This window comes from Bemisia tabaci, chromosome 9 (assembly GCF_918797505.1).
Source record: "Bemisia tabaci chromosome 9, PGI_BMITA_v3".
NCBI lineage: Eukaryota > Metazoa > Arthropoda > Insecta > Hemiptera > Aleyrodidae > Bemisia > Bemisia tabaci.
The window spans coordinates 26465213-26490961 of NC_092801.1; the positions used below are offsets into that span (position 1 = coordinate 26465213).

At 39.9% G+C, this 25749-nt stretch overlaps 2 protein-coding genes across 7 annotated transcripts in view; one reads left to right on the forward strand and one right to left on the reverse strand.

The window, feature by feature from the left end:
- chp (leucine rich repeat containing G protein-coupled receptor chaoptin) overlaps positions 1-25749 on the reverse strand; it is a 75479-nt gene that overhangs the window by 16738 nt on the left and 32992 nt on the right. For all 6 annotated transcript variants that reach the window (XM_072303939.1, XM_072303936.1, XM_072303937.1 and 3 more), the window contains 9 exons: positions 16429-16544; positions 13794-14008; positions 12203-12373; positions 9125-9392; positions 5690-5894; positions 4084-4400; positions 2361-2580; positions 828-1049; positions 92-388 (listed from right to left, as the gene is read on the reverse strand). In XM_072303939.1, the coding sequence (XP_072160040.1) occupies positions 92-388; positions 828-1049; positions 2361-2580; positions 4084-4400; positions 5690-5894; positions 9125-9392; positions 12203-12373; positions 13794-14008; positions 16429-16544 (2031 nt within the window). The remainder of the gene's footprint in view (positions 1-91; positions 389-827; positions 1050-2360; positions 2581-4083; positions 4401-5689; positions 5895-9124; positions 9393-12202; positions 12374-13793; positions 14009-16428; positions 16545-25749) is intronic.
- On the forward strand, positions 4230-9095 carry LOC140225360 (uncharacterized). Its single transcript, XM_072303943.1, has 3 exons — positions 4230-4361; positions 7171-7411; positions 8426-9095. The coding sequence occupies exons 2-3, from the start codon at positions 7183-7185 to the stop codon at positions 8518-8520; spliced, it is 324 nt and encodes a 107-aa protein (XP_072160044.1). The 5' UTR covers positions 4230-4361; positions 7171-7182; the 3' UTR covers positions 8521-9095.

Sequence of the window (25749 nt, forward strand, 5' to 3'; positions counted from 1 at the left end):
TTTTTTTTTTTTTTTTTTTTTATTGAGATATCAACGCCTAGTTATTGCTCCTCATTTTTTAGCCCATTCAATTGTAATTTTGCAGACTCACCTGGTCAAGACAGGCAAAATCGAAAGATTTAAGCTGGTTGTAGGCAAGGTCCAGAAGCTCTAGTTCTGGCAGGTTCTGGAAGGCCTCGTCAGAGATCCAATGGATCTTATTGCCTTTAAGGTTGAGGAACCTAAGGTTGTCCAAATTGATGAAGGCACGACGCTCAATTCGCGATATCTGGTTGTCGTCTAAGGATAGGTGCGCCAGCGAGGAGATATCCACGAACGTGTGTGTGTTGATCTGCTTGATCAAGTTGAACGATAGATACAGCTCCTCCAAGAACCCGTGGATGTCACCCTGAGAAAGTTAATAGGTCTTAAATTAAGTATTTAGATCGAAATTTTGATTTTTTACCCTAATTTTAGAAAAAATAATTCGCTGTTTCTGTAAGAATAATCTTTCTGAAGAAATATGCAGCATACAATAGTATTTCAAACGATTTTACGATCCTGAATGCGCATTTCTCATGAGATTTTCAGCGCGTCATAAAACATAAAAATTTTAAAATTTTAACATTTAGGTGTACTAAAGGCATGTAAAAAGGAAGAAACAAGGAGAGTTCGCGGATTTGAAGAGTATTATTCTCCCCCAAATATTGAAAACCCGTGAACTCCTCGCCATAAATTTACAGAATCCCGTAATCTGTCAAAATTTGACTACTGGCCTTTGGTAGAATGCCTGATTTGACTAATTGCCTTCGACGTATACAAAAAAAGGCGTTTGTTGAAAAACTAACCTGGAAAGTGCCCTTGTGGATCTGTTCGATGTGGTTGTCCTGCAATTCCAAAATTTTGACTCTCCTAAGGTAGTGGAAAGCCGTTTCGTGGATGATCTGGAAGTTGTTGTAGCTCAAATCGAGATGAGCCACGTTCGTGAGAGGTTTAAATGCCTCGCCAGGTATATTTCGTAACCCAGAAAACGCGTGCGATAATCTCAGTGACGTCAGAGATTGACCGATCTGAAAAATATATTTTACATGAAAACCAAAGAAATATGAACCCCGCACCCTACAAAAAAATACAAGCCTCGCACCTATGGTTGGAAAAAAATTAAAAGTAAATATATATAATTTGAAAAATCACTCACCTTATATTTTTCAAGGGACATGAGCTTTCCATCAAAAAAATCAATTTCAATTTTTTCACTCAACTTTTTATTACACTGGTAAAAAAAATCGCTCGGATCTAGAGTCCAGAATCTTATTATCATTGTCAAGAAAAAATACTCTTGATGCAATCAGATTTTTCTTTGAATGAAGAGCCGAACCTCTTGGTTAAAGCGGACTTCCTTTTGATTCATGCAAAAATCCGATGCGATGGAATCAAGTGTATTTTTTCTTGTCAATGTTTTTAAGAGTTTGGACTCTAGTTCCAAGCGACTTTTTTTCCAGTCTAATAATAAAAATGTCTCCCTATAGATCGTCTCACCTCTGACATGGGGGCGTACCTCGGTTTCCACGTGAACCTTGTTCTCCGTAAAACTCTGCGCTTTTCCGAGCTCATGTGGAATTAGAGTTACACCCTTACGTCAGAGGAGCGACGACATGGTCCCAGATATATATTTTTGGGTTTATATTTTGTTTTGTCCGGTTCATTTTCTCTCTAATCCATACTACGAGGGGGAATTGTAAAGTAAGTTAATGTTTATCATATCCTCTAAACTAATAAAGAAATTTTAAATCTGTAAACATATTTTGAATTGCTATATTTTCAGCTTTCTAAAATGCTTCAGTTTTATACATTTGGTCTTCTGAGGACCAGGTGAGATCAGTTTTTCCACACCCGTCTCCCGGCACCACGACCGCGTGTCCAAAATTTACGCACTGGAGAGTTCGCAGGACGATAGCACGGAAGCACGCGGCTTCAAAATCATCAGTAGCATCAAACGCAAACGTATAGTAGCGCCTTAAAAGACCGCAGGATACTTCATGCACTGCGCGTACAGCACGCTTCGCGCGACGCATGGTATGGCGCCTTACAAGTCTGGAGGATACTTCATGCATTGCGCGTACAGCACGGTGCGCGCTCAAGTCGTTGAAAAGGCGGTGTAAGAGACGGTGAGACGGGTGTAAGAAAACTGACGACCTTCGGCACTCAGAAGACCGAATTTAAACATCTGAAGTTTTCTAGGAAGCTGAGAGTAGGACAATTCACAAACTTTTCACTAATTTAAATTATCTTCATTGGTTTAGAAGATATGACAAATATTAGCTTATTTCTCGAATACCCCTCGTAATAGGGGGACTTCAAAAATATATAAACGCCCTTACATCCGAAAATGCTTCACTATCCATCGAAGAAATAGTGTTGTAGGACAGGTCAAGCTTTTTCAACCCTCGCACATTCTTGAAAGCATGACTTTTTATCGACTTCAAATTTGAATGTAAAATTTTGAGCTCCTCCAGGTCGATGCTGAATTCCTGGAAGTCTTCGGCCCCGATGTGATTTTGTCTCAGTCTTGAAACGATCAAGGAGCGCAGGTTCCGCATTCTGAAAGAATTGAAGAATGAAAATTATGCAAATCATAAAAACTAAATACAAATTTTTACGAAGTAGCCCGAGAAAATGGTGACAATGGTGACGAATAAGGGGGCAAACGGGAAACATGGCTAATAATAAACCACTCAAATTTTTGTTTGTTTCTCTCGGCAACCAACATGTAGGTCTCAGGTTATGTTCCTCGATTTCTTTTGATTTTTAATATATTTTCCGACTGAAAATGGCTCAGTTTCAAGTCGAAACGTCTCGGGTTTTTGGTGTTGTATTTTAAGCCTTGTTTCCCGTTTTCCCCCCTTGTTTGTTTTCATAAAAACTGATCGAGATCGCAAAGATGATAATCACATTCTGTTTTCATAGAGTATTCACATACAGATAGACAAAGAATACATAGAGAATATGGAGCGATCCAATTGGTTTTAACGGGTGATTGTCCTAAACCGAAGAGGAAAATGATGGACTAACTGAAGTTCTTTTGTCGATTACCGCTAGTTAGTCTATCACTTACCACCTTTGTCTATTGCAACCGCCTACTTCCAGCAGTAGGATCGCTTCATTTGCCGTATGTCCTCTCTGTCTAGCATTTGTCTGTGTAGGGTTACCATAGAATTTAGCAAATTAAAGTCCCTGACATTTCCCTGAGTTTCCTGGCACAGAATGGTAAAATTCGCTGACAGTTGAAGATATGCCAGATGGTTAAAAAGACGAAATTCTAAATAGTTTTGAGGCATTTGTTGTTCGAAACGTCAAACCCTCTCGAGAAGGCAAATAAAGGTGACTTGTCACCTTTCGCCAATTAAAGTATTACAAGCAACATGTGACGTTTAAAATTTCCGCCGCCATATTCTTTTTTACAGATAAATTGTTGGATGCATCCGTTTAAAAATGTTTTATCGGCAGCACAAATCAATTCAGTGAAATTCTTAAACAGATTCATCCAACAATTTATCCGTCAAAAAATAAAATGGCGGCGGAAATTTTGAAACGTCACATGGCGCTTGTTATACTTTGGCCGGAAGGTGACGACTTAACGATTTTTCTTTGACATTTTCGTCGTTTTCCCTGACATTTCCAGGTTTTCCCCAATTTTTTGAAATTCTCTAACACTTCCCGGTTTTCGCGGTATTCTTGGTATTTCCTGACTGTGGCAACCTAGAGTCCCTTTATACCGAGATTAAAGACAATTTGAATCAATTTCTGATTCTCCCCGTATTTCAGGCCCTCACAGAGTCACAAACGGGAATAAATATTACATTTTCATCAATTGCAAAGATTATAAACTAGAATGGACCTGGGAATCGGGGGTACGGTAAGGAACAAATGGGGTGAGAGAGGAAACGGAGTTAGGAATGCGGGGATGGGTTGATCAAAGATTACAAAAAAGGTCCGATTTGTGTAATCTTTATTCTCGTTTGTGACATCCATAAGCTGCGTTGTCTCAACTCTCTCTACAGAGGAAGTCTAGGGCAACCGTGTCTATCAATTTAGCCTGCTGACCTGCGCAAATCCTGAAGCGCAACCGGTTGATTGCTCTTGCCGCTGAGGTCGAGCTTGTGGATGGAGTACTGGAACTGGTGGGCGCTGCTCTCGTCGCTGCCCTGCAGGTCGAAGAGGACGTTGTCGCGGACGTTGAGGGTCTTGAGGAAGTCGAACTCGAGGAGGAGGGTGGCCGGGAGCTGGGTCAGGTTGTTCTTCGAGAGGTCCAGCACCTGCAGCGAGGGCTCCAGGCCCGAGAACGCCGACGGCGAGATCTCCTGCAACCCGCAGTCCACCAGGTACAGCTCCCTGATCCGCGCGTCCCGGAAAGCATCCGTCTGCAGAAAATAAAATCACTTAGAAAAATTTCAAGAGCCCAAATTTTGTCGGTCCTTCCACCGTACTTAGATATACTTAGGATGTCTCAACCCAATGTTCGAAACTCACCTTTTAATTTCAGGAGCCAAGTGGCGCATCAAGCCCGATGTTTAGGCGCCATTGAAGATTTTTTAGGGGCCAAATTGACTTTTTGCCTATATATTACGGTGCATTTAGTGAAAAGGTAGATAGTTGTAGTGCTGAAAATGTCGAATAATCACCTGATATGAAAATTCAAATTTTTGGGGGCAATTTTTACGGGCCACGTTGGCGCAGAGCCTTCATTTTTTAGGCGCCATGGCCAATTTTTTAGGCGCATTTGGGGCGTTGGCGCCTGTGAGTTTCGAAAATTGTCTCGACCGCACTTAAGTCTGGCTTATTAGCGTTTCTGATTGATCGGTGATGCGGTTTGGACCCATCGATGAATGTTGCACCTCTATGTGAAGGAACCGACAAAATTCGGCCCAGTGTTTGGGTATCCATCAGCGGCGTAGCGTGCTTTGCGATTTATAGATTGATCTCCCATTTAATCCTACGGTAAAAAATCGATAAACAGGGTGTCCTAGCGAACACCTCAAAAATCGATTCTTTACTATAACTTCAATTAGGGATATATCGAAAATCGATCATTCACACCTCGACACTGGTATCCATCCTTGAGAATTGTGCCCTTACATGTGTCAGGGCTTTGCGTTTCAAGCACTTCTCTAATGCAAGATATACAATCATGTGAGTGTGGACTTTTTAGTGGTAAAATGACACAAAAATCACGATGGTCACATTATACAGGGTGGCCCAGGGTTAAACGGCCAGACTGCAGGAGTCAAAACACCTCCAAGCCCCCTCCTTAAATTGAGATTTAGATATCTTTTAGATCATTTATGAATTCAGAGCCTAAAAGTATAGGGGAGTACAAATTTTCATGAGATTTGGTACACATAACTGTTGCCAAAATTCGGGAAAAACTGACTAAACTGTTTACTTTTCGAACTTTTGGGGAGGTCGTAGCTCCGACGGGGGGCACTTTTGGGAAAAACTTTATACAACAAAAAAGTCTAATTTTGACCCATAGAACACACTCCTGCAGTATGGCCTTTTAACCCTGGATCATTCTGTATACCGAGCATTTCCTTATACTGCGGCTCATATTTCTGTGGATGATCACGCTGTAGGGACCAAATAAGGGACTTTAAAATTATTCGGGTTTCTTATACGTACTCATACGATGTTACGAAAAAGAGATACCAACCTGAACTAGCGAAAGCGGATTCCCGTTCAAGTAGGTTTTGTTGACGATATCGAGGTGTTGGAAGGAACCTGGTGGAAGGAATTGAATATCGTTGTAATCAAGGCGGAGAATATCAAGACTAAGTTTGTGGTGGAATCCAGGCTCCGTCACAGCCGAGTGCAAGTTTGAGATCAGGTTGTAACTTAAATCTAAGGTGCGCAGAGACCTGGAAATAGAATGATGCAAAAATTAAATGTGAGGTGTACAAAGAAAAGAAAAATGTAAAAGAAAAGAGGCACAACCACTCTGTGACCTTTTGATGCAATTTCTTGTATACAATTTCTTGAGAAAATAATTTCCACAAGAACAATTTAGTGCAACGTCGCTTAAAAGCCGAGAAACTCAAAATGTATAGGCTATAGGGTCAATGTCCTAGCTTTCAGCAATAAAGCGAGGAACGTACGGTTGTGATAGAGAATGATAAAATGTTTCAGCCGCCGGAAAGAAGGATTTTTTAAAGTTCCTCGGCAAAATTCTCTGAATTTTCCCCTACTTTTTTCTGTGGAATGAAATTCTCTGATTTCTTATGGTCGGTTAAAATTCTCTAACGTTCCTTGTTTTTTGAATGACTTTTCAAGAACTTCCTATCAATGACACCCTGTATTTCCGATCGGGTAATTACCTGTTTTATTGCTTGCGGCTCGACGATACATCACCATTTCATTTGTGGCGGATCACTACGCGTCGCACAAAAAATCGAGTTAATTAAGAGGTCAGAAATGAAATTTTTTACTAAAACTGCAAATTTTTATTTCTATTTCGTCACATTTTAAATTTCAAGGGGTGCTCAACGAAGAGCATTTCACGAGGAAACCAACAGAACCACTTTCAGAACATCAAAGTTTCGTAAAAACGGAGTTATGAGTGTTTAAAATTTCCAAATTTTGTCCGACCTCTCCTATTGACTTGATCCACTGCGCGTCGATTGAGTTCGAGTATTTACTGCTGAATTTTCTGAGTAGCTCAAGGCGCACTCATTACCTCGAATTGCTCATTCTCGAGCGCGTTCGAAAAGTTGTAGACGTCTGAAGAAAAAGTGCATCCTATTCCAGAAATAATCTCAATTCCGCATACCAGGTGATTGACTCAACAAGTCTTTTTGTTCAATATTTGATACTGTATCATCAGACACAACGCGACAGTAGCAGATCCAGAGTATGTTGGAGGGGAGGGGGCATTTGCTGATGTCGAGTGGAGGGGAAGGATACCCCCAGAGCGAGGGGCGAAAATATCCCCCGGAAAATTTTCAAAAAATAGCCCCTCCCATACTTGCAGTTGCTGTGACAAGTCGTGGTTTTATCACGATCATTTTTTCCTTCTTTTTTCCAAATTTGCGCGCAAATGACATTTACGGAGATTGTGCGCAATCGTTATCTATGCACAAGATTTCCGCAAACTTCATGCAGCCAATTGATCTAAATAAGAGAATTCTCTGTTTGCAGGAAAAAGCACGTATGCTTCCTCTGCTCGTTTTTGTGCTCATGGCTGTGATGATCATCTCCACGGCATTCGCAAGTAATCTTCACCCAAACACCTGCTTACCGTGGAGGAATCAGTGCGAATGCAAAATCCGAGGTCGGCTGTATAGATGCGGATATGGAGTGTTGCCCCCTTGTTGCAGAACTATGGAATGCATCGACTTAAAACAATCGACGGATGGAAGATTAATAGGAATCTGTGGTCGTGGGTATCTTTGAGATGTACGTATAAGCACTGCCTCGCTAAGTAAAAGCACCGCATAAGCAATCAAATGTTGTCAAATTTCTTTTTGGAACATATTTATTTTTGAAGAAAATTATAAATATTTTCCCTGAAATTTTTAGACTTTTCAGATCAAATTACGAATAAAATCCTTTAAGAAGTCGGAGAAGAAACGTCCACAAATTTTCCTGACAATGCGTAATTTTTTGAAAGAAATTTGGCAACACCTGATGGCTCATACGGTGTTCTTACTTAGCATAGTAGAGTTATGATGAGGAAGATTGTTAAGATAGCGCGAATGTAACAAGGTGGAGAAATGGTGCTGGGTCCACACCATTTTGCGGGGAAATCTATTTGGGTGTTCGTGGTATTGTGAAACTGGGGATGGCTTTGATTTTACTTTTCAAATCAACATGATTTTGTCATAGATTAAAGCGACAGATATATGACATTATGAGCTAAAGCTTTTTTTTAAGAGAGAGAAAGAGAGAGAGTAATTGTTGCTTTTTACTTGTTTGCAATGGTTAAGGATCAAAACATATGTAAAGAAGCTACCTTTTTTATTTTTAGCTTCAATTTCATTTATGGCTTTAAAATTATTGAAATTACGAGTTAAAGAAGAATTTAATGGGGCCCTGTGAGGGGACCAAGGTTTTTTTTACCCCAGGAGGTATAAGACCCCCAAAATCTCCCTTTGACTTGGGATTTTGATAGATTTTAAGGTATTGGGTGGATTAAACACCAAAATTTATGATACATGGGCACTTTTCACGAGTTTTAGTTCATTGGTTTTGCAAAAAGTTGGATAAACTATTATTTTCTAAAGAAAAAATGGGAGAGGTGCTGGAGGTCTGACTTCACTATCATCCAATCATTTTTGCGCACGTACGGCTTTCTCATCGTTCTCATTTTTTTTACAAATACAACAGTGTTTACTGATTTAGACTAGGGACTTAGAGACATCTTTGAGGACCTGATGAATTTTTGGGATTACAGACCTAGATGAAGAGGAAGATCATGAAGAAGAAGAAGGAGAAGACAGACAAGAGGACGGAGGAGACGTGGGAGAAGGAGAGGATGGAGGATACTGAAAAAAACGGAAGAAGTAGCAGAAGAATGAAAAGATAGACTGGAAGAAGAAGAAGAAGAAGAAGAAGAAGAAGAAGAAGAAGCAGAAGAAGAGGAATTAACAAGCGGAAGAGAGGAGAGAGAGAGAGAGGATGGAGGATGCTGAGAAAATAGAAGAAGAAGAGGGTGGACGAGAGACATGAAGAAGAAGAAGGAGAAGAGGAAGTGAGAGAAGCAGGGGACGGTGGATACCAGGAGGGAAAGGAAGAGGAAGAAGAAGAAAAAGAATAAGAGGCAGCAGGACGAGAGGAAAATAGAAGGGAACAGCAAGAACAAGAAGAACAGGAAAAAGAAGAGGTGAGTGATGGAGAGGATCGATTAGAAGAAGGAAAGGAAGGGAGGATTAGAAAGAGGAAGAAGGAGAAGAGATACGAAAAAAGGACGCGAAAGAACCTGGGAAAGAAGAAGAAAGTGAGTAGCGGAAGGAGAAGAGAAGGAGATAAACGAGGCAGAATAGACGTGAGTTCTAAGAAAAATATCTAATGAAATAACAAAAGGAATGCGCGAAATTTGGGACCCCTCACGAAGGACCTGTCGACGACTTATGAGAAATATAGGGAAGCTGACCTGAGCGTGGCGACCTGGGGGTAAGGGACGTATTTGATCTGGTTGTCGGCGAGGAAGAGCTGCATGAGAAGCGGCGGCCCCTGCATGAAGAGCTCGCCGTCGAGTTCGGCGATGGAGTTGCCGGAGAGGTCCAGGTACTCGAGGGCCTGCAGGGAGCTGAACACGCCGCGGGGCAGGTTCGAGATCACGTTGTCGCGCAGGGACAGCATCCGCAGGGAGTGCTCCAGGCCGCGCCACGACTCCATGCTGATGTCCGAGATGTCGTTGTCTGCAACATGAGTTTACGGAAACATTGAGAGCGATTTGCGGAGAAGTAGAAAACTCAGAGACAAGAGACCCTCCACTGGCCTCCTAGCGACAGGAAGAAGCTTTTACTTTCGGGGTTTCAACAATTCCTTATGGACAATGTAATGGGACTGTTACATGCAAGAGATACAGCCGCGCGAATAGACTTTTTAGAGGTTAAATGACACGAAAATTACGATGGTCACATTAAAAAAGTCTAAATACACTCCTTACTGCGCAATTTGCGTTGTTAGGAACGCGCTTTTTCAAATTTCCCGCGCCTGGGGGCAGTTTTCTAATCACCGGAAACAAGCAAACGGCGGGCTCGGTGATTTCCGGAAGATGCCGAGTCGTTGTTGTTGTTGTTATTTTTTCCTTCAGTTTGTTTACAAACCCAACGTGATCTCCTACAGTGGTCCATATACGCTTTATGCAGTAACCAAATCGATCAACTTTTAAATATCCAACGCAATCCTTCTACATTTCATTTCACGATGTCACGAGCTCCGATTTTTAGGTTATGTTGTCAGTTTTAGTTGACCGGAAATAGCCGCGAGTTGCCGTTAATTGTTTCCGTTAGAAAACTGCCCCCAGACGCGGGAAATTTGAAAAAGCGCGTTCCTAACAACACAAATTGCGCAGTAAGGAGTGTATTTCAGACTTTTTTAATGTGACCATCGTAATTTTCGTGTCATTTAACCTCTAAAAAGTCTATTCGCACGGCTGTATCTCTTGCATGCAACAGGCCCATTACTAGGGAGCAACTGTCATCACCCTAGTTCCGGCTGTTGACTTACCTACATGGTCGATGATGAGCTTCGGATGACGTCATGGGCCAAACAACTTTCCCAAACGTCGGCCATTTTCGGCTTGTTTGCAAAACGAGACTGCCGACACGTTGTTGAACATCAACCATGTAGGTAAGTCACCAGTAGAATGCTGAAGTCCCGAAAGTAAAAGCTTCCACAATGGCCAAGATACTAGTGGAGGGTCTCTTGTCTCTGAGAAAACTACACCCTCGAATATTGTGACCGTCAGCAAGGTACCACAGTGGTCTTGAAGCAAAAATATGCGAAAACATGTACCCAAAAACGGTTTGCAGGAGGTGAGTCTATGGTGTGCGTGGACTTAAAATCGCGGAAAATCAAAATTTTGGCTGACCCTAATTTCGAAATATCGCGATTCGGAATTTTCGTAGTAAATTCATATTTTCCACTGATTTTGATCAGCTTTTTTTATTTATTTTTGCTTTGAAACGGTGTTGATCGGGTCACGTTTTTATTTTTCGTTCGATTCATTTCGATCGGACACATACCCTCTCGTCACGTGCAGACTACCTATCATACTCCTTTTTTTAAAGTGAACAATTCGCCTTCTGCTGCGTCCGCAGCAATTGTTGTTACGAATATGTTGTGCGTGGTCATTTTGGTTCATTACATACTCGACTCTTTGAAGGCGTTTAATGTGCGCAAGTAGAGCACTCTGTTGGAGAACAACAGAAGCGAGATTGAACGAATCGCTCAATCCCTACTTCGTCCCTTCTCCGACAGATAGCACTACTTGCGCACATTAAACGCCTTCAAAGAGTCGAGTATGTAATGAACCAAAATGACCCCGCACAACATATTCGTAACAACAATTGCTGCGGACGCAGCAGAAGGCGAATTGTTCACTTTAAAAAAAGGAGTATGAAAGGTAGTATACGTGTAACGAGAGGGTATGTATCCAATTGAAATGAATCGAAAGAAAATAAAAACGTGATTCGATCAACACCGTTTTAATGGACAAATAAATAAACAAGCGGATCAAAATTAGTAGAATACTTGAAATTACGGTGAAAATTTCAAATAACGATATCTTGAAATTAGGATCAACCAAAATTTTGATTTTACGCGATTTTGAGACCACGCACGTGCAGTAGACAACCCCACTGCAAACCGTTTCAGGGTACATCTCTTGTCCCATTTTTTTTTTTCTTCTTCCTTTTTTTTGCTTCAAGACCACTGTGGTGCAGTAAATAAGTGAACGGTCAAAGTTTTTGATCAGATCGGCAGGGTTGCAACCATGCAACCCTGCCGCGGGGCTGAATGGTGAAATTGATAGACAAAGCGATAGACTAAGATGAAATAAGGAGTGTGGAACGATCCTGTCGGTTGAAATGAGTGGTTCTTATGGACTAAGGGGGGGGGGGGGTGAATGATGGACTAACTATAGGGTCTCTCGTGGATTGTCGTTAGTTAGTCCACTGCCTACATCATTAGTCCATTGCAACCACCTACTTCCACCAACAGGTTCCTTTCATATCCATTTTTATCTTCTTTGTCGATAGCTTTGTCTATCAATTTTAACAATCAGAACGCTGGAGTCAAGAATAGAGACCAAAAAAACCCTCCACTGGCCTCTCGGCGACAGATGGAAACTTTTACTTTCGGGGATTCAACACTCCCTAAAGGACAATTATCAGGGACAATTATCAGTCATCACCCTTTTATGGCTGTTAACCATATGTTACAATATGTAAGGTGTCAATCGCAGCAAAAAATGTTATCAAGACTTGTGGAACTTAACCATTCGATCGAATTCGTGGTAATTATAGATAAGTGTATGTTTTCATATTTATAATTTACATGGAAAACATTTGAAAGGGAGCAATTTTCTCACTTACGTTTAGCTTCAATCTTTGGAACAAGGAATATATGCGAGATAATTTTTGAATTTGAATATCACACTCGAATGGACTATAGGCAGGGACTTTTTAGAATCCAAAGATAGATAAACAGAATGTCATCTTACCCTCTAAGTTCAGGTATTTTAATTTTTGAAGATGCCGCATAGCTCTGCTTGGTATTGTTGCTAAGTAACTGTGAGAAATCTCCAGCTCAGATAAAGACCTTTCCAGTCCTTGAAATGCATCACCCGGTATCAGGTGAAGGGGGTTGTGCATAATTTGTAAATGATATAAACCTAAAAAATATATGAAGTTATGAATTAAAAGTAAGGAAATTAGGTGTCACAGTCCCTACAAAAATGTAAAAATCTGCGATAGATTATAAATCCGTGAACACCAGTCGTTAAAGAGATATGACATGCGGATCAATACAACAGTTATTTTTGGCGTGTCCTTCATTTCCGTTTCAAGGCTATCGCAAATTGAGCGAAGATAAGCAGTCACCAGGTCTGCCGTGCTATGGAAGAACGCCGTATGAACCTTTGTGAGTTGCCAAATTTCTGTCGGTAAAATACGAGTTTTCTGGAAAGCTTGCGTAAATTTTCCGTCCTATTTTCAGGAGAAATCGCAATGTGATCTAAAGTATCAGAAGATTTCAAGTAGAAATACTCATTATTCGTCTCAAAAATTAATCTTTTAGGAGAGGAAATTTGGCAACTCTCGGATGTTCATACGGCGTTTTTCCGTAGCACGGCAAAGGTAAACAAGGATTCTTTCACGCTCCACGCAGTTTTATTCCTTCGAATAGAAAACGAAATGTCAGATGGGTGAATTTTCAAGAGAAAAATCACATTTGAGAGGCTTGGAGGACAAGGCATCGAAGTGCAGGTTTTGCTATTTCGAGAAACACGTGTTTGAAGTTTCGAAATTAAGTGGACCCTAATGGCAAGAAGAATGTTCAAACTGACTTATTTATGCTTAAATATTGAAATTTGGGAGCAAATTTTTCATAGAATATGCATTTAGACTAGTTTAACTTAAAATTATTAATATCTCATTTTTTTCAAAAACTGCACTTATACGCCTTGTCCTCTAAGTCCGAAGTTTTTAAGGCTGATCATCTCTACTGTATTATATCTTTACATTGGATTGTACCTAAAAATTGTTTACAAAAATAAAAATAATAATAATATCAATGCGACTTTTTTCAAAAGGCACGATATCTCCATTAATATGGAACAAAGAAATCTAGCGTTTGAACAGATCTTAAAAAATTTTCCTGGTCGGTGAGGTAACATCATTAAAACCCAATGATACTGTGATTCTCGAAACCCAAGTAGCAACTGAGTGTTGTGTGTGTTGCCTAGCTCCTATTTGGAGGGGCCTCATTTATTTAAACTTATTGCAATAAAATTGAAATAAGTTGCAATTTTTCATTGCATTGCATATTGCCTATCTTCCTAAAACATGGAGCTCATTTTTTGGATTGTTTAAAATCGGCATAAATCGACTGAACGATGTAAAAAGATTGCAATTTAATCGAAAAAAATATTACAATAGTGTTGAAATCAAATTGCAATTTAATTTCAATATTTGTGTTGCACTGTGCTACTTGGGAAGTGATCAATTCTTAGAGTCTGTTTAAAATAGGGATTAAAATTGTATATTATAGTGATTTCTTGGCATAATGGAAAACAAAGTCATTTCTTGGCATACCTGTTCCTTCTAGGAAATGAGGCTCGAAATATTCAAGCCCGTTGTTCTCTAAAATAAGCATGAAAACTTTCGAACTGTTGAGCGGTGGTGGTATCCTCGGCAGGGGTACATTTCGACACCGGACTATACCTAGATCGGGCACAGCTTTTGAACACGTGCATAGCGGGTTGAAAACACAAGGCGGGTCGTCCTTGTGTGCCTCCAGAGCTCCATACCTAAGGAAGAAGAAATCCGGGGATTCTCTCAGAGAGGAAGATCCATGTAACAAAATTGAAAACTGTAACTAAATTACAATGGGTCAGTTGCACTAGTCACAGAATCGTGTTTTAGTGGTTGAAGCTTATAGATACGCAAAAAATAATCATATCCGTCCAAATCCCAAATTTTTACGTCAAATAGACTGATTTAGAGACTATGTTACTCAATATAATATTGAACTCTTGGTTCAAACCAAAACAAAGTAACATAACCTCATGTACGAATGCTCCATGAGTTAATTGTCTAAAAATGTTGAAGAAAAATAATCAGAATCAACCCATGAAATTCGTCTTTAATTGAGGGAAATATTGAAAGGTCTAGAGGCTCATACGACGTTCTCCCCAAGTACGGCAGTATAGTCTCTAATAGACTGATTTAGTGACTACGTCATTCGTTATAATATGGAACTCTTAGTTCAAACCAAACAAACTAACATAACCTCATGTGCGAATGCTTCATGAGTTAATTGTGTTAATTTATTAAAATTTAGTCATTGACTGGTCATAACTAATGAAGGTCTCCTTGAACACGAAGAATTTCTAAGAAACATTTGAACGCATTTTACCACCATGGCGCAAAGGGCGCGATTCAAAAGCAAGATTATGGGTTTGTTTACATTTGAACCATGACGTAGCCTCTAACTTGGCGTTTGGACGGATTTTATCATTTTTTGCTAATCTATATAATAATTTTAAACCACCAAAGCACGATTCTGTGCTACCGCAACCGACTCATTCTGCCGTCGTAAGGGAAAACGCCGTGTGAACCTGCAGGTGTTGCCAAATTTCTTTTAATAAAACACGAATTCCCTGGTGAACTTATGAATATTTTTCTTCCATTTTTTCAGTTAATTTTTCTCGCAATGCCGACGAAAAGTCCTGAAAATTTCAAGGGGAAATATTCATAACTTTCCTCAAAAAAGAACATTTTATCAAAGGAAATTTGGCAACTCTCAAATCTTCATACGTCGTTCTTCTTTAGCACGGCAGTGGAATTACTACGCAGGATCTCTAAAAAATATATCGGCAGTCAAACTCCTAAACCACGTATCTCGTTTGCGATGTTTGAAAATCTCAGCCTCTAATTTTCTAGTAAAGGAAAGCAAATCAACATCATTCCTTGAAATTTTTTCAGATTCGCGTCGCACGGAAGAGAAAAATTACGAAATTTTTTAATAATTGAGGAGTTCCCCGTTTTAAAAATAAAGTTTGACAGTACGTCTGCAAATTTGCAAATTTTGGATCATATCTATTTTTTGAGTTTACTTGATTAAATTCATTTGTAATTTAGTGCTGGATTCGGGAAACTTGTCTTGTAGAATTTTAAATCTTCCGCTGTCTGGTCTTTAAACGGCGTATCTTGCCAGCGGCATTCTAAAAACTCCGCTTCTACTTTATTTTTTATGGATGAAAAAACCAATATCATTCCTTAAAGTCTTCGTAGGATTTTCTTTGCAAAGGGAAGAAAAATCACGGCAGCTATAACGAATTGCCACAGAATATAGTATTCCATAAAAATGAGGTGTAATGAGAGATCAACGACACCATGGCGTGGTGTCTTGAATAAAATCACTAGGTTGCGCGTCTCCAGATTCAAAACTCCTCCATTTCATCGGATATGCAATTTAATCTCCGGAGACTTAAAATAGTTGCTCGAGGGAATCTCACTTACATTAACGGCGCTACTGTCTGGTGTCTTAAGTAAAATCAAATCACTAGGTTGCGCTTATCTGGATTCAAAGTTCCTTCAATTCATCGGATATGCAATTTCAGCTCCGGAGAGTTAAAATAGTTGCTCGAGGGGATCTCGCTTACATTAACGGCGCAACGGTCTGGTGTTTTAAGTAAAATCACTAGGTTGCACGTCTCCAGATTCAAAACTCCTTCATTTCATCGGATATGCAATTTGAGCTCCGGAGAGTTAAGATAGCTGCTTGAAACGTCACAAACCGAGATACGTGGTTTGACAGTTTTAACGTCAATCAGTATTTTGCTGGCCCACATTAACGTCGGCTGAGATATCTTACTTTTCTACTATACAGGGTGATCCAGGGTTAAACGGCCAGACTGCAGGAAAAATAAGACTTTTCTGTTGACTAAAGTATTCCTCAAAACTGCCCCCCAGTCGGAGCTACGGCCCCTCAAAATTTCGGAGAGTAAATGGTTTTTTCTGAATATTGGCAACGGTTGTAAACCAAATCTCATGAAAATTTGTACTCCCCTGTACGTTTATACCCTGAATTCATAAAATATCTAATAAAAATCCAAATTTCAATTTAAAGAGGGGGCTTGAGGTTGTTTCGGCCTCTGCAGTCTGGCCGTTTAACCGTGGAACACCCTGTATACTGCATCTTACACGATATATTTAGTGGACTTACCGATGACCGTATAGTGCGCTTCCGCTTGAGGCGCTGGCTATCGACCCCCAGATGATGAGTATCATTGTGACTATCACGATCAAATAGCCAAATTTGATCAATGATGCCACCGTCCCCTGAAATCAAACAAACAATTTCACCCGTTATAACCATGGCTAAATTACTCGTAAACAACAGTGCAAATAATACACACAAATATTCACAGGCCGAGTGGCTAAATGCTAAATCCTCATTTCGACATTTAAAAATGTCCAATAAGTTACAAGTGACTCAAGATTAGTATTGGCTAGTTGGAAAATTAACTAACGGTACAGTAAAACTATACCATAGTCTGTTTTTTATAAGGTAGAGGAAGGCTGCCAAGGAAACTTTTTAAGTACCTAATCATATGATAACACTGCACGCAGTTAAAATAACAATTTTTCTTTGTGTAGGGAACTTGAATCTAAATTCAATTCGGTTACTTCATACTTGATATAGGTATTTGAAATATCTGATCATGCATGCAGAAAGAGCGGTGTAATAGACTCAAGTCAAAAGACGATTCTGACGTCGAATAAAAATACTTTTAGATTAGTGCATTCATGTACGTTGTGGGGCTTCTAAGTCTCTCGATGGGAAAAAGGGTGAGGAAAGCGGAGGCGCAGAGTTGCTAAATTGAAGGAAAATTACACTTTTAAATTGATAACATTAAAAGACGTCGCTTTAGAAATTACGGAAGGTCATTAAAAAAAAATTGTATGGGTTTTTCTACAAACTAAGCTGATTGTTGGTTTTTATAGTTAACAAGTGTCCTTCGAACAATTTTTCCCACGTGGAGAGAAGCATTGCATTTCGCTAACATTTTTTCAATAGTTTTGGTGATGTGCAACAGTACCTCCACGGAAAGCATGATGATTGGTTGGTGCAGCAACACTTGCAACCAGACAGAAAGGCACCTTCGAACCAAGATAAATGAAACGAAAGTATACTTTTTTCTACAACAGACCAATCAAATTCGACGAAACCCACACTTATGTTCGCGCCGTTTTAGTTTTGGTGGGAAGCTTGAAAAAAATGCAGACTCGGTCATATTTTATTTTTGTTGGTCTGCTCACCTCCTGGTCAGTGGCGAGACGTGAACGATCGATTATCGACATTTCCCCATTTGAAGCTATGACAAAGAATGGATTATTAAGGTGTTCATTTCAAACACCCTCTCTATTGATCTTTTCTACAGGTTTAAATCATAAATCAATCGATATATCTCAAAGCACGCCACGCCGCTGCTCCTGGTATGTTGCTAAAGGAGATCGGATCAATACTAATTGAGCATGATGGAATCAGCTTTTCATTTCGAACCTCCCACAAAGACCGAAATAGTGCAAACGCAACTGAGAGTTTTGTCGATTTTGGGTGGAAGAAGAGCATATCATTCGTCCCTTTTGCCTATATGGCTTCCAAACTCAACTTTTTTGGTGGGAATTTTGAAAATCGCCCAGAGATCGGGCACGCATTCACAGCGCGTACAAGCAAACTTTCTATCGTCGAGTATCAATATCCGAATCTTGTCTGAAAAAACCACCCATGCTTTTCACACAAAGGAAGGATCAAAATGAAAAAATACATCAATTATTGCAACCACTATAAACCACTTTGTGCATGAAAATAGTTTTAATTTTCGTCAATGATAGAATGTACTAAAATTCTTGTCATTCTTGTTATTTTTACACGTTAGTCGTGCAGGAAACAAAGAAAATACATGCCAGATTTTGTGATTATATTAAAATGACTAACTCCTTGTCAAAATCACTCCGACTCATGAGAATTTGATAAAAGAAAAAAAATCTACCGATTTGTCCATAATTTGACCAAACCTATTTTTGAGTCTAAGATAATGCATTGAGTGTAATACAATTATCGAAATAAACCGAACTTACGTCATTACATCTGTACATATTGAAAAAACAAACGAGACATACATGATAATTAAAGCGAGATAAAGATTTTTCTAGTCTTGTAGTATCCGATAGGTACTTTCCGTACAAAAAAGAAGCTACGACATTTGTCATCAATCTTTCTTAAGTGCTTTACACGGAGAGTACAATTCCTTTCATTGATTTGAGAAGTGAAATCACCCCTATATATTTATAAAGACACGCGAAATCGTTTGCGTGCAAACCACTAGTTTGTCTACGCAATGTTGCAACAATGACGTCACAACTCAACAAACACATAAGGAGAAAATGTTTCACGTTACCCTTCCTTATTGTTCGAATAATTACATAACATTCGCCCAGTGCTGCCATTGCACATTGTAAAACATTAAATTTCACCCAGAAGATTTTGATATTACGAACTTTATTCCGTACAGTTTGCCTTCTATTTTTGCAGTTTAACGCTGGCTTCTAATCGCGCTAATTTCTCTCGGAGCAACTTGCGTGAGCTCTCGGAGTAATTGTTCCCGTTTAATACGTAAGGTTCGATGGATTTGAGCCCTTGATCCATGATTAGAGGGTGTTAGTTCGAACTTGGGGCCGCTGTAGGGGTTTTGACTGAATGTGTAGGGGGGTCTCATCATAAGCAAACTTCATCGAACTTTTGTCCGTCTGAAGCCTCAGACGGACAAAAGTTCGATGAAGTTCCGTATTGGTAGTCAAGAAGGTAGCATCAAAATGCAGTTAATTTTTCAAAAGCATCCTTCGTAGGCTCCCCGCACCATCCCTTCTCCTCGTATTGGGGATATTCCATATCCCTCAGCCACCTCCCCCCCCCTCATGGATGGGGTTAGAGTCAGGAATCGTGTTTTTTGGGGGCCAGGCCCCCGCGCGGAAAAGTTATCTGGCCAAGCAGGCTTATGCTGCAGCGCTTAGGAAGAACGTCGTATGAACATTCAAAAGTTGCCCTGCTCCCTATAGGTAAAATTACTCTAGATAGGGCATCCCACTCGTATATAGGGAAGAATTAAGTGACGAAATTCAAAAATGAAAAAGTAAAAAAGTAAAAAAAAAAGAATATTAGAAAAAGGTGCAGATGCCCCCTCCTCCCCCCCCCCAAAAAAAAAAACAACTACTCAAGAACAATCTACGCTTCTCATTCCATGTCCGTCAAAAGTTCCGGAAAATGCAAAAGATCCGCAACATTTCGGGAATTTCAAAGGTTCCGGGAAAAATTCAGGGAAAGCTCTAAAGTTCCAAAATTCGGCACTAGTTCCGGGTAATTGTAACACTAACAACAATTAATAACATTTAAAAACATTTATTTTTGACTCTAAATATAACTTTTGGAGCTCTTGGCTTTGATTTTCCCGCAAAACGGTGTGGACCCAGCACCATTCCTCCGCCTTGTTACATACAGTTCGGGCCACTTCTTAGTGTTTTTTTCTCTCAATGAATTACAGTGAGGCGGAATTTTTATGCCTTAGTCAACAAGAACCACCAATTCCAACCAACAGGATGAATCCATCCTACCTTGTGCTTGTCTATCGCATAGTCGAAAGTTTTGTCTATCAATTTTAAAAATTTCATCCTTTCCTTGTCTTTTGAAAAAATCTAAAAAGAATCCCAGCTGAGCATTTTTCGAAGCGAGGCATTGAAAAAGCCCCAAATAATCACCCTCCCTTAACCTCAATGCAAAGGAACTCGCGAAACTAGTGCGAACTTGACCGGAAGGTCACGAAACAGTGTCAAAATCGGGAATCGGCCTTGAACATCGGCACCCGTCCGGAGAAACGCGACTAACGCGAGGACGTTAAGACAGAGCACACACTCTGGAGGGCACGGCTCAAAGTCAATATACTCGGACGCGACACCGACTCCAGCACCCACGCTCCGTTACCCTTCATTTCTCCAAGGGCGGAACCCCTGCCTCACCTGCGGGTCACCGAGGGGAAGTGCACCTTACGCGATGAAGGGGCCGCGGCGAGGGACGGGGGGAGGGGGGGGGTAGGGCACCCCAAACGTAATTCGATGCCTCCGCACGCGAGACCCACGCATGAATTAAAAGCGCACGAGTCGTTGTCAGATTGGACCGTCTTGATGTGCACTTTATTGTCTTGTACGGAAGGAAAGACTGATGGATAAATACCAGCGGGCGGATTGTTGGAATTGATAGACAAAGCGTTAGACAAAGCAATAGACAAACAAAACATTGGGAGTATGGATCGATCCTATTGGTTGATATGTGTGGTTCCTGTAGACTACACGGAGAAAAAAACTTTGTGCGTGGGACCCGAAGTTTAGGTCATACAGATCTCTGAAGTTTTCGGATTGAGCATCTGAACACTTTAGGTCCAGCTGCTGAGGTTTGAATCACACATATGAAACTTCAGTTCTTACATCTGAAGTACTTCGGTTTCCACATCCGAAAAACTTCGGTTCTCACATCCGAAAAACTTTGGTTCTCGCATCTGAAGTACTTCAAATGTAGGAACTGAAGTTTCAGATGTGTGATCCGAACCTCGACAGCTAGACCTAAAGTGTTCAGATGCTCAATCCGAAAACTTCAGAGATCCATATGACCTAAACTTCGGGTCCCACGCACGAGGTTTTTTTCTCCGTGTAGGTGGGGAAATGATGGACTACTTTTAGGAACTCTCGTGGAATGTCGTTAGTTAGTCTATTACCTACGTCTTCTCTCCATTGTAACCCCCGCTTCCAACAACAGGATCCCTCCATATCCCGTCTGTCTTATTGGTCTGTTGCTTTGTCTACCAATTTCAACAATTGGTCCCCAGGACTTTGGTTAGCACCATCGGGGTACAAAATCTCGGTTCTAAAGAACGACGAGATCAGAAGACGCTTTTCGATTCGGAGGAAATAAGGGGATCCATTGGGGCGTGGGGGCGTGCCGCCCCCCTCTTCCTGTTTGCCCAAAAGAAAGGAGGAGGAACTAGGGAAGAAACGGAGGAAAGAAGAAGGGAGGACGCTTATAATTGAATAACTGCAGATTATATGCTTTAGATTTTCGAAAATTTTCGGGAGGAGCCCCCTGGACCCCCAAGACACCCCCCTCCTCTTCTGTTCGAAATGTCTTACGTCTGCAGACGGGTAGCGTATACTTAAAGTACCAATATGAGGAGAGTACGGATTTGTCGAAATATGGAGCTGTTTTATCTTTTTATAGAAAATTTTATTATCGTTTGAATCGAATACATTGGATACTCTGTTCTGTTTAATTCATTAATATTCATTTGTACACTGGCAACGTTGTCATCTGTCCGGTCTAATAAAAATGATTCGTAGTAAAATATTTTAAAATCTAAAAATTTTACTTATTATTTAAATTATTATTTAAAATGTATAATTTTTATTGATGAAAATGAGATTTAGTTAAACTATAACAGTTTAGTTAAAGGGTAACAATAACTGCTGGCACTTAACTACCTGGTAACATCAGATCGGTAATATTATTTATTCTTTTATTTTTTTAAAACTAATATTTTCAGCGATTAATTGGCAAAGTTAGAGAAATGACTTACAATTAATCCACTTTCACAGTTAAATAGCCAATCGTGCAACAATGGTCAGATATGAGGCGAAGGGTAGCTACATCGGTCGATAAAATTAACGCAGTTAACTGGGCGTAGGAAATAAAAATGCATTTCTAACAATTTGCCAACCATGTATGGATACGAAACTTGCAACTGGGCGCTACCGTTCATTACGCAGCCAAAGATGTGGGCATGTAACTAATACTCTGAGCCGGGTCTAATTGTGCCTGGCTTCTGAAACCCCATCAGCCAAATTAATCAAATTTAATTGCTGGCTGTTTTTACGTTCGGAAGAGAGAGATTCATCGTCGTCTTGGATGCAGTGCACTGAAAAAAAATTCTCGGCGTTTTTATCAAGGTCCGTTGGTACCTTTACCATCTCACTTTTTTACCAATTATTGGTAATTTTACCAAGACAGACTAGTAAGCTTACCTAAAATCCGGTATTTTTACTGTTTTTTCAGGTAAGAATACCACTTTTACTGGTAATCAATTCCCGGTAACTTTGCCATTTTATCTCGGTAATTCTACCATACTCGATAAAAAATATTGGCGTTTTTACCAAGGTCCAGTAAAATTACCGAGAAAGTTCAATAATTTTACCGTGATTTCTCTGTAAAATTACCAATTCCATAAATGGTAATTTTACCAAGAAAAAACTGGGATCAAATAGAACCCTGAATTCTTGGTAATTTTACCCTTTTCTTAGTAAATACACCGAGATTTTTTTTTCAGTGTGGCGTGGCGTGCTTTGCGATGTATCGATTGATGGGCCATTTAAACCTATGGAAAAGTATCGATAAACAGGGTGTTCGCAGCGAACACCTTAATAATCGATTTCTTACCACAGCTTCAAATGGGGAGATATCGATAGATCGCAAAGCACGCCACGCCACTATGGATCCAAGAGTGGAGCATCTGCAAGTTTGTACCGATTTGCACCCTAAAAGGCTGTTCCAGTAGGATCGGTCTACTTAAGGTGATTCATAAATGTTTCTGACGTGGTTAACCACGTATACAGGAGAGTATTGTCATCTCAACTCTTTTACTACAAAAACAGTGTGCCGCTCTCTGATTGGTCGGCTATCATGGAGCCCCAAAGTTGATCCAATGTAAACAAACCCCAGCCCCTTCGCCGCAGTTTGGCCCAATGTACACAAAGATGATGGCGACAAATTTCCACAAAGTACTAGACGTGATTTTGGATGTGATGGGAAATTTGTTTATATTCAACTTCTGAATTGCGTTTGGGTCAAACTTAACCTTTAAGTGTGATTATCATTCATTTCTCAGCCGATGATACGTGTTTAGGTTGGGTTTGTTTACATTGGGTCAACTTTGGAGCTCCATAATAGCCTAAAACTGATGAACCAATCAGAGAGCAATCAGAGATGGCAATACTCGCCCGTATTTAGATACTCTAGATAAACTGGCGTGCGATACATCACACCGATTACGTCAAAAGCACGACAGATACGACAGATTACGTCTCGGCCGATTTTGCGCTTCTGGGCAAAAAAGGACGATAGCCTCTGCGTATGAGCCTAAAGAATCAATCTAAACGATATTTGAAGTGGAACCGTCGACGACGTAAGCTCTGGTTGCCCCTAATGATGCTTATCGCCTTTATAGCCAAGATAGAAGAAATTACGATATCCTTCGTTCTCCGATGGGTAAAATCAATCATCATGCTCGTTGGGAAGAGATATCTCCAGCAGTAATATGCGATGTAAAAAATTGAAATCCGGAAAAATGTTTGCTATTCTTTAAAATTTAACCATTGAAACACGATTCTGAAACATGATACAAGCATATCAAGGGCGAGTTCGGAGTCCAATATTTTGGAATCCATTCGACTTATTCTTATGAAATAATCGCAAAATGAGCTAGCTCACGTCACGAATCTGTACGGAGAGTTTCGTGACTTGTGGCAGTTATTAGACTCAGCGACGCTGCTGTGTTCTAGCAAAAAAATGAATGATGTGCAAAAGCATTTTGTCTTAGATTGTGTTCAATTGAGAGTACCGCTAATGGTCTTTACTGCTTTTGCCCTCATATTACCCAAGGCAATAAAGTTACGCACAGATCACTTATCATCAGTAAAGGTTTTAATCCGGTACCCTCGTTGTGTATTGTATCGGTGTATAATGGAAAGAAGTCGTAATTATCCGAAAAAAATTTTTGTCTGAATTTTTGATGCGATTTCATCGACAGCACATTCTCAACGAGGGAAATCTTGTAAACCTCTATTCAGAGTTAAAGACAAAAAAAACACAAAAAAATCGGTTAGAATTTTTGTAAGTTAAGAAAGAAGTAACTGATACCAGAAAATCGCATTGTAACTACGGCCACAAATGTAATTACCACACTGGAAAAAAAGAGTCTTAAAGCCGCCAAGAAGTATTTCTTCATAAATCGAGAATTTTTCTGGTTAATATAAGCTACTTTTTTGCTTAACCCAAGCATTATTTTTCTTGTATCAAGAAAAAGTCGCAGCTTACAGCAAGAAAAAAAAATTCTTGGCGGCAAATTCAAGAATCATCATGCTTGATCCAAGCTACTTTTTTTCAGTGCACAACAGAACAGCGATTCTTCTTTTCTCCGCATATACACTGAAGTTTTGAACAAATGTTTTGTTTTTGTTCCTGACCTCAACAGGTTTCAGAATAATGACGGATTGGCTTGCCATCAGACGATGATCTATGGCGATAGCGGCAACCTCGCGATCAGAGGTAAAGGAAGTTGCCTAGCGCGTGCCAGACGGGCGAAGGGTCTAGTCGGTGGAAGGCATGCGTCGCATAACACGCTCAGTGGGCTGATACCAATAAGAATTTCAGTACTTTGACAACGCAAAGCGGGGTTTTTTATTTTAATAACCACTGAGATAATTATTTATTTTTTCGTATTCTAAAAAAAAAACCTCTCAAACAGTGTTCGAAACTCGCCTTTGAGTTTTAGGAGCCATGTGGCGCATCAAGCTCGATTTTTTAGGGGCCAGATTGACTTTTTGCCTTTATATATCATGGCGCATTTAGTGAAAAGTTAGACGCAAGATGTTTAAGTCACAGAACTATTAACTGTAACTTGGAGGAAATTTTAAAAATTCACCAAAAAGCTAAATTAGGATTTTTTTTGGCGGGAGAGGCAATTTTCAGGGGCCACATTGGCGCAGAGCCTTCATTTTTTAGGCGCCATGGTCGATTTCTAAGGGGCATTTGGCGCGTAGGCACCTGTGAGTTTTGAACACTGCGTCTCAAAAGAAACTAACGTTTCGCTTAATGAATTTAATCTCATTCAATTCGAAAAAGTCCGTCTATGAGAGCGGGAAACCTAATTCAACGTGCTTTAAGTTTTTTTATGAGAAGGAATACATACGAGATTTTGCATGCTAAGAAACATTCACTGAAAAAAAAGGTGTTTGACCCAAGCATTATAATTCTTGAATATGCCGCCGAGAATTTGTTTTATCTTGATTTAAGCTGAATTTTTCTTGATACAAGTAAAATAATGCTTGAGTTAAGTGAAAAGGTAGTTTCTATATTAAACAGCAAAATTCTTGATTTAAGAGAAAATACTTTTTGGAGGCAGATTTAAGATTCTTTTTTTTCAGTGTGTATCATACCTTCCTTTCCTCCTCGAGAACATTAACTGACACCATCGGCATGAAAATTTGAAGATTAAAAAGTGAACATTTTCTTTAATCGTAAATTCCGAAACCGAAAGATTCAACTTGAATTACTATTGGTTTTTAGTAAGAAGGAAGTTGTTAGGACTGAGACGATTTCGGGAAGCAGGAAATTTTGATTTAATTACTGAATTAGTTTAGGCAATTTCTTGTGTTTCAGTTCAAC